This window comes from Salvelinus alpinus, chromosome 1 (assembly GCF_045679555.1).
Source record: "Salvelinus alpinus chromosome 1, SLU_Salpinus.1, whole genome shotgun sequence".
NCBI classification, from domain to species: domain Eukaryota; kingdom Metazoa; phylum Chordata; class Actinopteri; order Salmoniformes; family Salmonidae; genus Salvelinus; species Salvelinus alpinus.
In genome coordinates, this window is record NC_092086.1 from 30,244,879 (window position 1) to 30,260,169 (window position 15,291).

General features: G+C 46.5%; 1 protein-coding gene across 4 annotated transcripts in view; it reads right to left on the minus strand.

Annotated features, from left to right (window-relative positions):
* arhgap17b (Rho GTPase activating protein 17b) overlaps positions 1–15,291 on the minus strand; it is a 66,633-nt gene that overhangs the window by 2,580 nt on the left and 48,762 nt on the right. The window contains exons 8-20 of one of the 4 annotated variants that reach the window (XM_071396106.1): positions 11,500–11,568; positions 11,183–11,264; positions 10,038–10,165; positions 8,966–9,077; positions 6,522–6,603; positions 6,158–6,238; positions 5,920–6,033; positions 5,444–5,535; positions 5,174–5,291; positions 3,938–4,264; positions 2,966–3,087; positions 2,206–2,634; positions 426–476 (exon numbers count right to left, since the gene is read on the minus strand). In XM_071396106.1, coding sequence (XP_071252207.1) covers positions 469–476; positions 2,206–2,634; positions 2,966–3,087; positions 3,938–4,264; positions 5,174–5,291; positions 5,444–5,535; positions 5,920–6,033; positions 6,158–6,238; positions 6,522–6,603; positions 8,966–9,077; positions 10,038–10,165; positions 11,183–11,264; positions 11,500–11,568 — 1,764 coding nt within the window. In that variant the 3' untranslated portion in view covers positions 426–468. The remainder of the gene's footprint in view (positions 1–425; positions 477–2,205; positions 2,635–2,965; positions 3,088–3,937; positions 4,265–5,173; positions 5,292–5,443; positions 5,536–5,919; positions 6,034–6,157; positions 6,239–6,521; positions 6,604–8,965; positions 9,078–10,037; positions 10,166–11,182; positions 11,265–11,499; positions 11,569–15,291) is intronic. The other 3 variants (XM_071396117.1, XM_071396095.1, XM_071396126.1) reach the window with 3 other exon arrangements.

Below are 15,291 nucleotides of genomic sequence, written 5' to 3' on the forward strand. Positions count from 1 at the left end.
TGTTCAAATATCCCACAACTCTTTGCTTTTATGCAGATTCATTCTAATGTCCAGGCCTTCTATTATTTGACTTAGATAAGAAATAGGAAGTAGAGTACCGACTGGACCATCAGTATCAGACTGGACCATCTCTTGGACTATCCCAGGGGTGTTAAGAGTGGTTAGTTAACAAGGGTAGGTGTAAGTAGCCTTCAACCACAGCCATGGCACAACAGGGTGGGAATCACATGTATGTTATTTACTATTGGCAGGCAGGGTTAATGCATTGGGCTCAACCACACACACACACACACACACACACACACAGGCACACGCACACACGCAGGCAGACACGCACACACATGCAGATAAACACAAGAGCACATACGCACACACACGGAGAGCAAGGGGCTGCAACTCAGAGCGTCAGCCAATCATATCCTTACCATTACCTGCCTCTCAATCTCAGCTCACAGGCAGGGCGGCAGCTCACACATCTGCAATATTCCAATATTTACCCATCATGCATTTTAAATTAAATCACCACAATTACAGTGTATGGTGTGCGTGAGGCAATACTAAAGGCAGTGAGACCAGAATCCAAGTGAACAAACACCTTTCATTGTTACATTTCTCTCTCTGTGAGAGTCCTGATGAAATCACACAATGCTCGATTAGCTAGCATTGTCAGCAGCATATGATTTCATTGGCAGTTGGACAGTTAACTGTGTTAATACAGTAGGAAGACTTCCTGTTGTGTTTGCTTTGTGTCACTGTTTAATATCTAATACATTTGTGCATACACTTTTTATGTAGTGCTTTTTGTGTAACTATGTCTGAAACAGACTTAGCCAGAGCTTGAAACAAAAGATTATCAAAATGTCCTTCCAGACTAAAGAAAGAATGCATAGATAACATGCAGTATAATATAATATTAGTGGCCTGAGGGCACACACTTAATGTGTTGTGAAAAGTGTTATGAAATGTCATGTAATATTTTAAATGATTTGAAAGTAAATGAATGCTGTTAGCACAGGCCCAGAGACAGTATCGTACACCGAGACAAATTCCTGGCTACATTGTTGAATAGGATTTTTTTTTCTGATTTGGACTCTGAGCATATAATGGAACGTTTGGCAAACAAGAACATTTCCATTAGTGCAGGATGTGTGTGTGTGTGTGCGTGCGTGTGTGGAAATAGAGCCAACAATACATCAGTATGTGCTACTGCAATACCGTGTCTGAGTCAGCCAGGGAGCCTCCTGCTCTGCTTGAAACCTTGAGAGTTCCTACCAGGAAAACTGCCACCCCCACACACCCACACACACCCACACACCCACAAACTCCTCTGTTGAGATTCGTTTCCAGCTCTGATTATTATGTGAAGCTAATAGGAGCCGATTGGTGAATAATACACTGAAACTCTATCCTTCTTTTAGTCATCCCTCCGTCCTTCCTTTCTCTGGCTGCATTTTAGACTGTGTGTCATACCTTCTAGAGACGTCCTTTCTCTGGCTGCATTTTAGACTGTGTGTCATACCTTCTAGAGACGTCCTTTCTCTGGCTGCATTTTAGACTGTGTGTCATACCTTCTAGAGACGTCCTTTCTCTGGCTGCATTTTAGACTGTGTGTCATACCTTCTAGAGACGTCCTTTCTCTGGCTGCATTTTAGACTGTGTGTCATACCTTCTAGAGACGTCCTTTCTCTGGCTGCATTTTAGACTGTGTGTCATACCTTCTAGAGACGTCCTTTCTCTGGCTGCATTTTAGACTGTGTGTCATACCTTCTAGAGACGTCCTTTCTCTGGCTGCATTTTAGACTGTGTGTCATACCTTCTAGAGACGTCCTTTCTCTGGCTGCATTTTAGACTGTGTGTCATACCTTCTAGAGACGTCCTTTCTCTGGCTGCATTTTAGACTGTGTGTCATACCTTCTAGAGACGTCCTTTCTCACCAGAGTATGTTTCCTTTTTTACCACACGATGTATCATATCTCTGATAGGATATGGGCTATGACTCTATTACCTATGACTCACACAGCACATATTGAGAGCTGGATGGAGTCCTCTGTTGTAAGGTATACTGGCCAACTAGCTTACCCAAGTAAGTTTGTGTCATGACCGTTTAATATCCGTTATAGTCATGAGTAGTTTGTGTCATGACAGTTTAATATCCGTTATAGTCATGAGTAGTTTGGATTGGGAAAGGATGGACTGTAACTTTACCGGTGATGACCTTGGAGGCGGAGCCGCAGGTCCCGTTGCTGTCGTCATTGGTGGGCGGCTGACGCGGCGGGGGAACTGTAGGTCTGGAGCGTGGCTTCGGAGCAGGCCTGGTGGGGCGAGGGAGGGAGCCAGAGTGGAAGGTGGATAGAGGGGTGAAGGGGGTGGAGGTTGGACCATCGTGAGGAGGGGTGCTAGGGGGTGTGGGGGTGTGGGGCGGAGAGGGGTCTGACTCCCCCTGAGACTGGGGGGCTTGTGGGGGCTGTGGGGGCGGGTGGCTGGGGGCGTGGATGGGGGTTTCTTTACCAGAGTGGCGTCGTGGAGCTATGAGGGGGTAGGGGTTGTTAGACGCGGGACTGTGGCCAAGGGTGGAGACATTAGCTACAAAGGGGTTGGCCTGTTTGGGTGGGGCAGGGGCTTGCTTCTTAGTACCTGGGGAAGACACAATAAAACCATGTATTTAAACTATGAAATCACACTGATCAAAGCACTGATAAGTACGTGAGTTAAAAAGGTCTGAGCTTTCTGTCTGATTTGATTGATGCTATTGTGGTCCTCTGTAGCTCAGTTGGTAGAAAATGGTGCTTGCAACGCCAGGATAGTTGGTTCGATTCCCGGCACCACCCATGTATGCATGCATGACTGTAAGTCGTTGTGGATGAAAGTGTCTGCTAAATGGGATATACTATTTGAAATACGTTGTGTCAGTCTCTTAAGTGGAAACTACCAGAGGGTGTTGGGTGGTCAGAGTGTGTTCTCTCACCTCTGCGTCCAATGTGGGGGCTGGGACCCCTGCATCCTGCCTGGGAGTGGGGCGTCCCCACGGTGAGCTGGGAGCCCCCGTTCCTCAGGGGAGGGGGGGTGGAGGTGGGATCATGGCCAGGGCTGTGGAGATACAGGACAAACCCACTGTCACCTGTCAGTCTACAAGCCAGGTCTCAATCAAAGTGATGACATGCAAAAACTGCATCACAGGTCAAGTTAGTCACTTCCTTGGCAATCATGTATAAGAACAATTACAGTGACAGTTACATGAGTCAAATCATAACATGGAAAGATTAAAGACAATTATGTCTCTCAAATCACAGTGTGTTTCCAACTGACACAAAACAGATGCAAAAACTCTACAGGAAACACGGGAAGTTCATTCAAGGAAACTAATTACAGTTGCACATGCATTGAGGATAACCAGAGCAGGAGTACCAAGCCTGCTTGGGATGATACCAGCATGGTAAACCATAGAGCTGTGAGTCAAGAGTTTGGGGCAAACATTAAACAACTACATGAAACGCCAAAGCAGACAGGTATGCAGGCTTGGGGAGGGCTGACCAACAGACAGCCACATGAACGGTCCGGACAGACAAATATTTAGGAAGGCAGGACAAGCACCCTGTCTGGGGAGGGATAGGACAATAGACAAGCTCCAATCACAAAGCTGCTTCCTGGATCACTAGGAGAGGCCTTTCAATAAACAGCTAAATCATTGGTTTTGGGACATCGGTTTGATTTACAGCGTACTTGATTTCATTGGGTGTGATTACAACACACAGTATCAGCTTGCATAGAACATAAAGGGAACAATATGGGACAACCAAACACATAACGGTCAATGACAGAGTGAGTAGCTGTAGGTTGATCAATCAGGATCGACAGCAGGGCGGCGCACAACCTTCTGGTTTCTGTTTGGCTGATTGGTGACGGGAGGGGAGGGACTCAGTTTCTGCTTCCTCCTTACCTGCTCTCCTCAGCGCTGTGCTGGGTAAGAGGCAGAGGCTGCTGCCCTGTGGCCACCTGGACCTCTGGTGCCCCACCCTGACCTTGACCCCCACTACCACCACCACCCCCAGCCAGGCCAGGCTGGCCAGCCTCTGTACTCCCACACAGAGTTTGCTCCTGGGTCTGGGGCTCAGCCACAGGCTGGGTCTGGGGGACGCCTCCAGCCTCTGGCAGTGGTAGAGGGGGCTGGAAGGCGGGCGAAGAGGCATGATGTTGCTGTTTTCTATTTAGAGTGGCAGCTCTACGTGGGGTGGGGGTGGGGTCACCCAGTTTGTTAGGAGCGGGGCTATACAGGGGGGAGAGGGGAGAGAGTGAGGGGTGAAGACACACCGATGACAACATCAGAGAGGAGAGAGACAGAGAGAGACAGAGAGGAGAGAGACAGACACAGAGAGACAGAGAGGAGAGAGACAGAAAGACAGAGACAAAGAGACAGAGACAGGGACTGATACAGAAAGACAGTTAAAAGAGAGACCGCTCCAGAGAGAGAGAGAGAGAAGAATGAGGTATTAACCAAAGGCCATTGCTGAAGCAGAGATCACATGATTCTAGTTCAAGTGACCTTTGAACTAGTGAACTTTGAGCTCCTGCCATTTCTTACAGTTTGACAACAGAATAGAGTGACAAAACACACAACCAGTAACCTAAAACCTAGGCTTTAATAGAGGTGGCATATAAGAGGTTCAAAGTGTTAAACATTGTTTCGCATTTCAAAATGGTGACACAGCTTGATAAAAGTGTGATTCAATTCAAGACAAGTGAGGGTTAATCCTTATATCTCCTGAAACAATATGTTAAATTTAAGAACAATTCTTTGTGAGAAAGTGTGCTTATTCATCACGTTCACCGCTGGCCTCGGTTTAAACACACATTTTATTGGTTTGTTTCTACAATCATCTTACATATCGGTAATACTGTAGTGTTAAAACACACACAAACACATTGGAATGGACTTTCACAAAGTGGGATTATGGATTCACAAACTGTCTCCTAGGGTATAGCTTGGACTTTATTAAGAAGGCAGTGGATTGGCTGTTCCTGCTCCCCAGCGGGCGTTTCTCTGACTGTGATGGACTCGTCAGCCACTACATAGAGGGCTGAGACGGCCCCCTTGGACTCCTGCCTGGTCAGTGTCCGGGGATGGGTGCTGAGACCTGGGCTGGGACGGGGGCTGCTACGGGGGTAGGACAGGTACCTGTCTTTGCGGGGAGTGTCCCCGTCCACCAGGCTTCCGGGGCGTCGCCTCTCGAAAGGGCCTGGGTCAGGTTCAGGGGTCATGGCCACGAACATGCCCGACACGTTAAAGTCCACGTCTGGTGAGAAGTGAAACACAGAGGTCAGCAAACAAGACAACAGGCATTTCCTGTTCTATGTCACGTGAGGAGTAACTTAGGAGTAACATAGTCACTTAGATAAAGACTTTCTGTAACACAATCCCTCCCAGGTTCAAGTAGAGGTCTCTTACCATCTGGGAAGAACCAGTCAGCGTGCTGGAGGATGGGTTCTATGATGGCCACCACATGGACCGAGGTGGCAGCAGCCATCTCTGCCAGAGTCCTGAGGACAGAGGGGGAGAGACAGACATCAAGATCAATGAAACATCAAGATCAATTAACTACTGTATATATGTACTGTACAACACTACCAATGCTAATTGTTTAACTCAAATGCAGGGGATGGATTTGTAGAAATAAGAAGACAGGGAAGCACTGCTAAGGTACACAACGGTCGTTTTTTGTAGACAGAAGGTGCTCTTTGGTAAAAGGGGTAAATGGGTCATCAAAAAGAAAGGAGGACCAAGGCACTTGGAAACAAAGATTTTAAATGTGTTATCTTTGTTTCCATTGAACATGCCATACAAATAAAGGAATTGTTATGAATTATATGAAGAGTGCCTAGGTCCTTTCTTTTTGATGCATGGGATGGATGTGTATTGCTCACCCCTCAGTCTTGGACCAGAGCAGGTTGGGTCCCAGCACTATGGCGATGTTACTGGGAGTCATCTTATTCACCTCACTGTCCTGGGCCAGCTTGGCTAGGAACTTTACCAGATACCTGCAAACAAAATCCCAATGGGGGATTGAACCGTAGACCTTGTGTGCATCTCATAAATAAATCACTTTTGGGAGCATATAATTCGAATGGTGGACGATTATATGTTTCCAACATTGACACTCACCTAAAGTTGGCCTTGTGGTTCTTTGGCAAACCGTCACATGCCACCCACAAAGCCTGAAGTCTCCTGTCTGGGTCAGACACACTGTACAACACAACATTACATACCCAAATAAGATGGTACAATGTTTCAATATAATAAACACTTGTTGGGTTTGGGTCGTATTCATTAGGGCACACCATAGCAAAACGCTTTGCAATGGAAAACGCAAAAAATGATTTCTTATTTGCCAAATCCACGTTTCGGTCCGTTTTCTTCTGTTTTGTGCATAGTGAATACGAGCATGGTCTTGAAAAGTGTTTCACTGCAGAGTGTGATGAGTATATTCTCCAGTGTATTTGTGGACAGTGAATCGTAGTATTCTTACTTGGAGGCTTGTGTCCACTCATCATACAGTGCGAAGGTCATAAGGGGTTCAGGCAGCTCTCTGAGGTAGGACTTCAGAGCTCCTGGACAGAGACACGGACAACACAACCACAAATATGGTGCATTATAGTACATGAACTGAATGGGGTTCAATTGTGCTTTTGGAAGTAGTGGGACTGTCCCCCTAAAATCAAATCAAAGTTTATTTGTCACGTGTGCCAAATACAACAGGTATTTGCTTACTTACAGGCCCTAACCAAAAGTGCAATTTTTAAGTAAAAAAATAGGTATTAGGTGAACAATATAAAAATATTAAAAAACAACAGTAAAAAGACAGTGAATAATAACAGCAACGAGGCTATATACAGGCACTGGTTTGTCGGGCTAATTGAGGTAGTATGTACATGTAGGTATGTGTGTCCCAACCCCTCTTTACACTGCTGCTACTCTGTTTATCATACACACACACACACACACACACACACACACACACACACACACACACACACACACACACACACACACACACACACACACACACACACACACACACACACACACACACACACACACACACACACACACACACACACGCAAATAGTCCGGGTAGCCATTTGATTACCTGTTCACGAGTCTTATGGCTTGGGGGTAAAAGCTGTTGAGAAGTCTTTTGGTCCTAGACTTGGCACTCCGGTACCGCTTGCCATGCGGTAGTAGAGAGAACAGTCTATGGCTGGGGAGAGTGGGGTCTTTGACAATTTTTAGGGCCTTCCTCTGACACCGCCTGGTATAGAGGTCCTGGATGGCAGGAAGCTTGGCCCCAGTGATGTACTGGGCCGTACGCACTACCCTCTGTAGTGCCTTGCAGTCGGAGGCCGAGCAGTTGCCATACCTGGCAGTGATGCAACCAGTCAGGATGCTCTCGATGTTGCAGCTGTAGAACCTTTTGAGGATCTGAGGACCCATGCCAAAAAAAATTTGTTTCCTGAGGGGGAATAGGCTTTGTCGTGCCCTCTTTACAAACTGTCTTGGACTGTCTTGGTGTGCTTGGACCACTCTAGTTTGTTGGTGATGTGGACACCAAGGAACTTGAAGCTCTCAACCTGCTCCACTACAGCCCCGTCGATTAGAATGGGGGCGTGCTCGGTCCTCCTTTTCCTGTAGTCCACAATCATCTCCTTAGTCTTGGTTACGTTGAGGGATAGGCTGTTATTCTGGCACCACCCAGCCAGGTCTCTAACCTCCTCCCATAGGCTGTCTCGTCGTTGTCGGTGTTCAGGTCTACCACTGTTGTGTTGTCTGCAAACTTAATGATGGTGTTGGAGTCGTACCGGGCCACACAGTCGTGGGTGAACAGGGAGTACAGGAGGGGACTGAGCACGCACCCCTGAGGGACTCCAGTGTTGAGGATCAGCATGGCAGATGTGTTGATACGTACCCTCACCACTTGGGGGCGGCCCGTCAGGAAGTCCAGGATCCAGTTGCAGAGGGAGCTGTTTAGTCCCAGGGTCCTTAGCTTAGTGATGAGCTTTGAGGGTACTATGGTGTTGAATCCTGAGCTGTAGTCAATGAATAGCATTCTCACGTATGTGTTTCTTTTGTCCAGGTGGGAAAGGGCAGTGTGGAGTGCAATAGAGACTGCATCATCTGTGGATCTGTTTGGGCGGTATGCAAATTGGAGTGGGTCTAGGGTTTCTAGGATAATGGTGTTGATGTGAGCCATTACCAGCCTTTCAAAGCACTTCATGGCTACGGACGTGAGTGCTACGGTTCTGTAGTCATTTAGGCAGGTTGCCTTAGTGTTCTTGGGCACAGGAACTATGGTGGTCTGCTTGAAACATGTTGGTATTACAGACTCAATTAGGGACATGTTGAAAATGTCAGTGAAGACACCTGCCAGTGGTCAGCACATGCCCGGAGCACACGTCCTGGTAATCCGTCTGGCCCTGCAGCCTTGTGAATGTTGACCTGTTTAAAGGTCTTACTCACATCAACTACGGAGAGCGTGATCACACAGTCTTCCGGAACAGCTGATGCTCTCATGCATGCCTCAGTATTGCTTGCCTCAAAGTGAGCATAGAAGTGATTTCGCTCGTCTGGATGGCTTGTGTCACTGGGCAGCTAGCGGCTGTGCTTCCCTTTGTAGTCTGTAATAGTTTGCAAGCCCTGCCACATAAGACGAGTGTCGGAGCCTGGATTCAATCTTAGCCCTGTGTTGGCGCTTTGCCTGTTTGATGGTTCGTTGGAGGGCATGGCAGGATACATGATCATTTTCAACTCAAATATACACCATTCCCACTGGACTGAATACGTTCTCAAATCCAAAGATTGCAGATTGTATTGTCTTCTACTCTGCACCCCCAAATTCAACCCCTGCATAGACTATTGAGAGTAAAGGGGAACGAAAACAACTTTAATGAGTTATAAAAGGGAAATGGGTCATACCAGCTACAGCATGGGGGTCGGAGTAAAACTCCTCTAACTGGGAGGTGGAACAGTCCAGCGCTGCCTTCAGTTTCTTTAGTTTGGAGGCCCCAGCAGCGATTCGGAACAGACCCTGAGAAGAGAGAGATACAGTCTTAAAGTTTACAAATGTTTTTTTCTTCATAGCAAATTAGAACTGGTTCAACAAACTAACCACGTTCAGATACAAATATACACGAGGAAAAATGGCAATTTGCATTGAATTGAGAAGCTCTTTGAGGGGGAAATGGATGTCTACTTTCTGTTCTAATATTAGAGAAGGCCGTCTGGTTTGGGTATGACAGACAAGGAAGAAGAGAGAAAATAGATACCATCATTTCACATCTAGAGATACGAGTCTGAGGTTGAGCGAAAGATATTTGCAACAACAGTTCTGTCTGTATAAAAAGAAAAGAAACTAAAGCGTTACAGTTGAAAACTTCCCTCCAAGGCACGAGGCTGGTTAACCAAACAAAGAACCAGACCACAGATGTCATCAGTACCAGACCGTAGGCTCTTACTCAGCATGTGTGTGAAATGGCAATTGCCTAGTCTTCTGTCTGTAACATGTTGGTTTTGATCATAAAGGAGTGGGTAGTTTGCTACACATTAGATATGGATAGGGTGACTTACCCTCAATAACTAGCAGTGCATTGAGACCTAGTGAGAAGCACTATAAAAACGGTAGCCCAGGGTTACCCAACTGGCGGTCCACATTATTTGAATTGTCCCCCCAAGTTTTTTGTTGGACCTGAAAGACTGTAAAAACACCAGCAAATCAGCTCCAAGTGCTTTTCATTTTGGAAATCTGTTCCAAACTATTCCCACACATAATGGAGAGATATACTGCAATTGATCCTATACAAATGTAAGCAAGGTTTGAAATTCTTATGTTTTAGTCCAATATTATATCTGTATGGGCTTCTTGCGGTCAATTTGCCATGTACAAATGATTTGTAATTATATTCTGTCCCCCTGACCATCTACTCAAGAAAATATCTAGTTGATGATCCCTGCGCTAGTCCATTATTTTCCTCATCATCGTCATGGTTACCTCCTCCTTCATGCCAGTCTCCAGCAGCATCATGATGCAGGCCTCTAAGGGCAGGGCGATCTCACGGTTACTCCTCTTCAGGTGCTCTTCCAGAGCCGTGCCGTATGCAGGCTTCTCCATCCATGAGTCTGTACACAGGGCACAACATGGCCGCCAGCGTAGGTCAGTTTCATTATCATGAACAGTATGTGTGGAAACAAAGATTCTGTTCTCACTGCTAGGTTATTCCTGTCATTTCAGAGCACGACTAACAGATTAACCGATTGCATCTTAGCACATGTCATTACTTGATCTGTTCCAGAGTGAGACCAGGGCCTCTATTCAAAAAGCAGGACTGCTGATCTAGGATCAGTTTAGCCTTTCAGTTCATAATGAATCAGCTTTATACGGACAGGGGGATACGGGGACAGGGGGACCGGGGGACATGGGGACAGGGGGACACGGGGACATGGGGACCGGGGGACACGGGGACAGGGGGACACGGGGACACGGGGACAGGGGGACCGGGGGACACAGGGACAGGGGGACAGGGGGACACGGGGACAGGGGGATACGGGGACAGGGGGACCGGGGGACACGGGGACCGGGGGACACGGGGATACGGGGGACACGGGGATACGGGGACAGGGGGACCGGGGGACACGGGGACAGGGGGACCGGGGGACACGGGGACAGGTGTGACTGTAGATGTTTTTAAGACCATAGAGACATTCTCACTCAAATCTAATTTAACCTGATTCAATCTAATTCCTATTTCATTAAGTCAGAGAAAAACTGCTCATTAGCACCTCTTTGTTTTACTGCTAAGGCCATGAAGAGCCAAGACATAACAAACCGACGCAGGTAAGTCACTTGAGATTTTCTCTTTTTATAACAAACCTTTATCAGACTCGGTATCCTACTTAACATGACATGAAAAGTTGTCTGTGCTTTGTGAATACTGGCTTTGAAATGAAAGAGACTACTGGTTAGAGGTCAAACATATCTGACCAAGGTGATGCAGTCAGAACATTCATTGCATGAAGTGAGAAAGCATTTTGAATCAACATTTAGCTGAATTTATTCTTGCAGGGGAAGAACATTCATGTTTTGTATTTTATCAAGATAATTGTTAACAGGTTTTGATTCATTAAGGTTTCCTTTACCGTTCTGTGCCTGTATGGTCGGCAGGACTCCTTCCAGAGCAGCCAGAGACCTCCTGTGGTAGTCAGCCTGGGCCTCTACCAACTGATACACGTTCACATGGCATCACACACATTCACATGACATCACACACATGACATCACACACATTCAATTTATTCCAAATGCCACACCTTAAATTCCCCGGGGGGCAAGAAAGTTATTCAATCCAATACTACCCTACTGTTAATGTAACATTTCAAATGATGAGCTAATGTGGGTCAAATGTGATCTGAAGGAAATGCTGATGTTATGATGTAGTCAGGATGAAGAATACTCACAATAACATAGTAGCGGGCGTAGTCTCCCTCCTTGGAGGAGAAGTTATACATGTCAGCAGACAGCTGGTCCTGAGGAAGGACCATGTGAACATCAGCACGTTGATTGGGTCTACACCACAGAGATTGATTGTACATCCTAGACACAGAAGGGGGGGGGGGTCTGTTTGGGAAAGGGGGCCTAGTTGGAGGTTATAGATATATGTGCTTGTGACGTATCTTGTCTTGAAGCTGCAACACCCATTGTGGTTAATACATCTAGCCTGCTTTCTTTAGTATCCCTCTGGGTCATTGAACCAGAACATTGAACCTGACAATGTGAATAGCATGTAAAGGTAACTGACAGCACAGTCATGACCCTTTAATAACATAGCCCTAATAACATGTATGTCAGGCTCTGTTCATACCCCCGTCACAATAACCCTCTGTTCATACCCCTGTCACAATAACCTCCTGTTCATACCCCTGTCACAATAACCTCCTGTTCATACCCCTGTCACAATAACCTCCTGTTCATACCCCTGTCACAATAACCTCCTGTTCATACCCCTGTCACAATAACCCTCTGTTCATACCCCTGTCACAATAACCTCCTGTTCATACCCCTGTCACAATAACCTCCTGTTCATACCCCTGTCACAATAACCTCCTGTTCATACCCCTGTCACAATAACCCTCTGTTCATACCCCTGTCACAATAACCTTCTGTTCATACCCCTGTCACAATAACCCTCTGTTCATACCCCTGTCACAATAACCCTCTGTTCATACCCCTGTCACAATAACCTCCTGTTCATACCCCTGTCACAATAACCCTCTGTTCATACCCCTGTCACAATAACCCTCTGTTCATACCCCTGTCACAATAACCTCCTGTTCATACCCCTGTCACAATAACCTCCTGTTCATACCCCTGTCACAATAACCCTCTGTTCATACCCCTGTCACAATAACCCTCTGTTCATACCCCTGTCACAATAACCCTCTGTTCATACCCCTGTCACAATAACCTTCTGTTCATACCCCTGTCACAATAACCCTCTGTTCATACCCCTGTCACAATAACCCTCTGTTCATACCCCTGTCACAATAACCTCCTGTTCATACCCCTGTCACAATAACCTTCTGTTCATACCCCTGTCAAAATAACCTCCTGTTCATACCCCTGTCACAATAACCCTCTGTTCATACCCCTGTCACAATAACCCTCTGTTCATACCCCTGTCAAAATAACCTCCTGTTCATACCCCTGTCACAATAACCCTCTGTTCATACCCGTCACAATAACCCTCTGTTCATACCCCTGTCACAATAACCTTCTGTTCATACCCCTGTCACAATAACCTCCTGTTCATACCCCTGTCACAATAACCCTCTGTTCATACCCCCGTCACAATAACCCTCTGTTCATACCCCTGTCACAATAACCTTCTGTTCATACCCCTGTCACAATAACCCTCTGTTCATACCCCTGTCACAATAACCTCCTGTTCATACCCCTGTCACAATAACCTCCTGTTCATACCTCTGTCACAATAACCTCCTGTTCATACCCCTGTCACAATAACCCTCTGTTCATACCCCTGTCACAATAACCCCCTGTTCATACCCCTGTCACAATAACCCTCTGTTCATACCCCTGTCACAATAACCCTCTGTTCATACCCCTGTCACAATAACCTTCTGTTCATACCCCTGTCACAATAACCTCCTGTTCATACCCCTGTCACAATAACCTCCTGTTCATACCCCTGTCACAATAACCCTCTGTTCATACCCCTGTCACAATAACCCTCTGTTCATACCCCTGTCACAATAACCCTCTGTTCATACCCCTGTCACAATAACCTTCTGTTCATACCCCTGTCACAATAACCCTCTGTTCATACCCCTGTCACAATAACCCTCTGTTCATACCCCTGTCACAATAACCCTCTGTTCATACCCCTGTCACAATAACCTCCTGTTCATACCCCTGTCACAATAACCTCCTGTTCATACCCCTGTCACAATAACCCTCTGTTCATACCCCTGTCACAATAACCCTCTGTTCATACCCCTGTCACAATAACCTCCTGTTCATACCCCTGTCACAATAACCCTCTGTTCATACCCCTGTCACAATAACCTCCTGTTCATACCCCCGTCACAATAACCCTCTGTTCATACCCCCGTCACAATAACCTCCTGTTCATACCCCCGTCACAATAACCCTCTGTTCATACCCCCGTCACAATAACCTCCTGTTCATACCCCTGTCACAATAACCCTCTGTTCATACCCCCGTCACAATAACCTCCTGTTCATACCCCTGTCACAATAACCTTCTGTTCATACCCCTGTCAAAATAACCTCCTGTTCATACCCCTGTCACAATAACCCTCTGTTCATACCCCTGTCACAATAACCCTCTGTTCATACCCCTGTCAAAATAACCTCCTGTTCATACCCCTGTCACAATAACCCTCTGTTCATACCCGTCACAATAACCCTCTGTTCATACCCCTGTCACAATAACCTTCTGTTCATACCCCTGTCACAATAACCTCCTGTTCATACCCCTGTCACAATAACCCTCTGTTCATACCCCCGTCACAATAACCTCCTGTTCATACCCCCGTCACAATAACCTCCTGTTCATACCCCTGTCAAAATAACCTCCTGTTCATACCCCTGTCACAATAACCCTCTGTTCATACCCCTGTCACAATAACCCTCTGTTCATACCCCCGTCACAATAACCCTCTGTTCATACCCCCGTCACAATAACCCTCTGTTCATACCCCTGTCACAATAACCTTCTGTTCATACCCCTGTCACAATAACCCTCTGTTCATACCCCTGTCACAATAACCTCCTGTTCATACCTCTGTCACAATAACCTCCTGTTCATACCCCTGTCACAATAACCCTCTGTTCATACCCCTGTCACAATAACCCTCTGTTCATACCCCTGTCACAATAACCCTCTGTTCATACCCCTGTCACAATAACCTTCTGTTCATACCCCTGTCACAATAACCTCCTGTTCATACCCCTGTCACAATAACCCTCTGTTCATACCCCTGTCACAATAACCCTCTGTTCATACCCGTCACAATAACCCTCTGTTCATACCCCTGTCACAATAACCCTCTGTTCATACCCCCGTCACAATAACCCTCTGTTCATACCCGTCACAATAACCCTCTGTTCATACCCGTCACAATAACCCTCTGTTCATACCCCTGTCACAATAACCCTCTGTTCATACCCCTGTCACAATAACCCTCTGTTCATACCCCCGTCACAATAACCCTCTGTTCATACCCCCGTCACAATAACCCTCTGTTCATACCCCTGTCACAATAACCCTCTGTTCATACCCCTGTCACAATAACCCTCTGTTCATACCCCTGTCACAATAACCTTCTGTTCATACCCCTGTCACAATAACCTCCTGTTCATACCCCTGTCACAATAACCCTCTGTTCATACCCCTGTCACAATAACCCTCTGTTCATACCCCTGTCACAATAACCCTCTGTTCATACCCCCGTCACAATAACCCTCTGTTCATACCCCTGTCACAATAACCCTCTGTTCATACCCCTGTCACAATAACCCTCTGTTCATACCCCTGTCACAATAACCCTCTGTTCATACCCCTGTCACAATAACCCTCTGTTCATACCCCTGTCACAATAACCCTCTGTTCATACCCCCGTCACAATAACCCTCTGTTCATACCCCTGTCACAATAACCTCCTGTTCATACCCCTGTCACAATAACCTCCTGTTCATACCCCCTGTTCA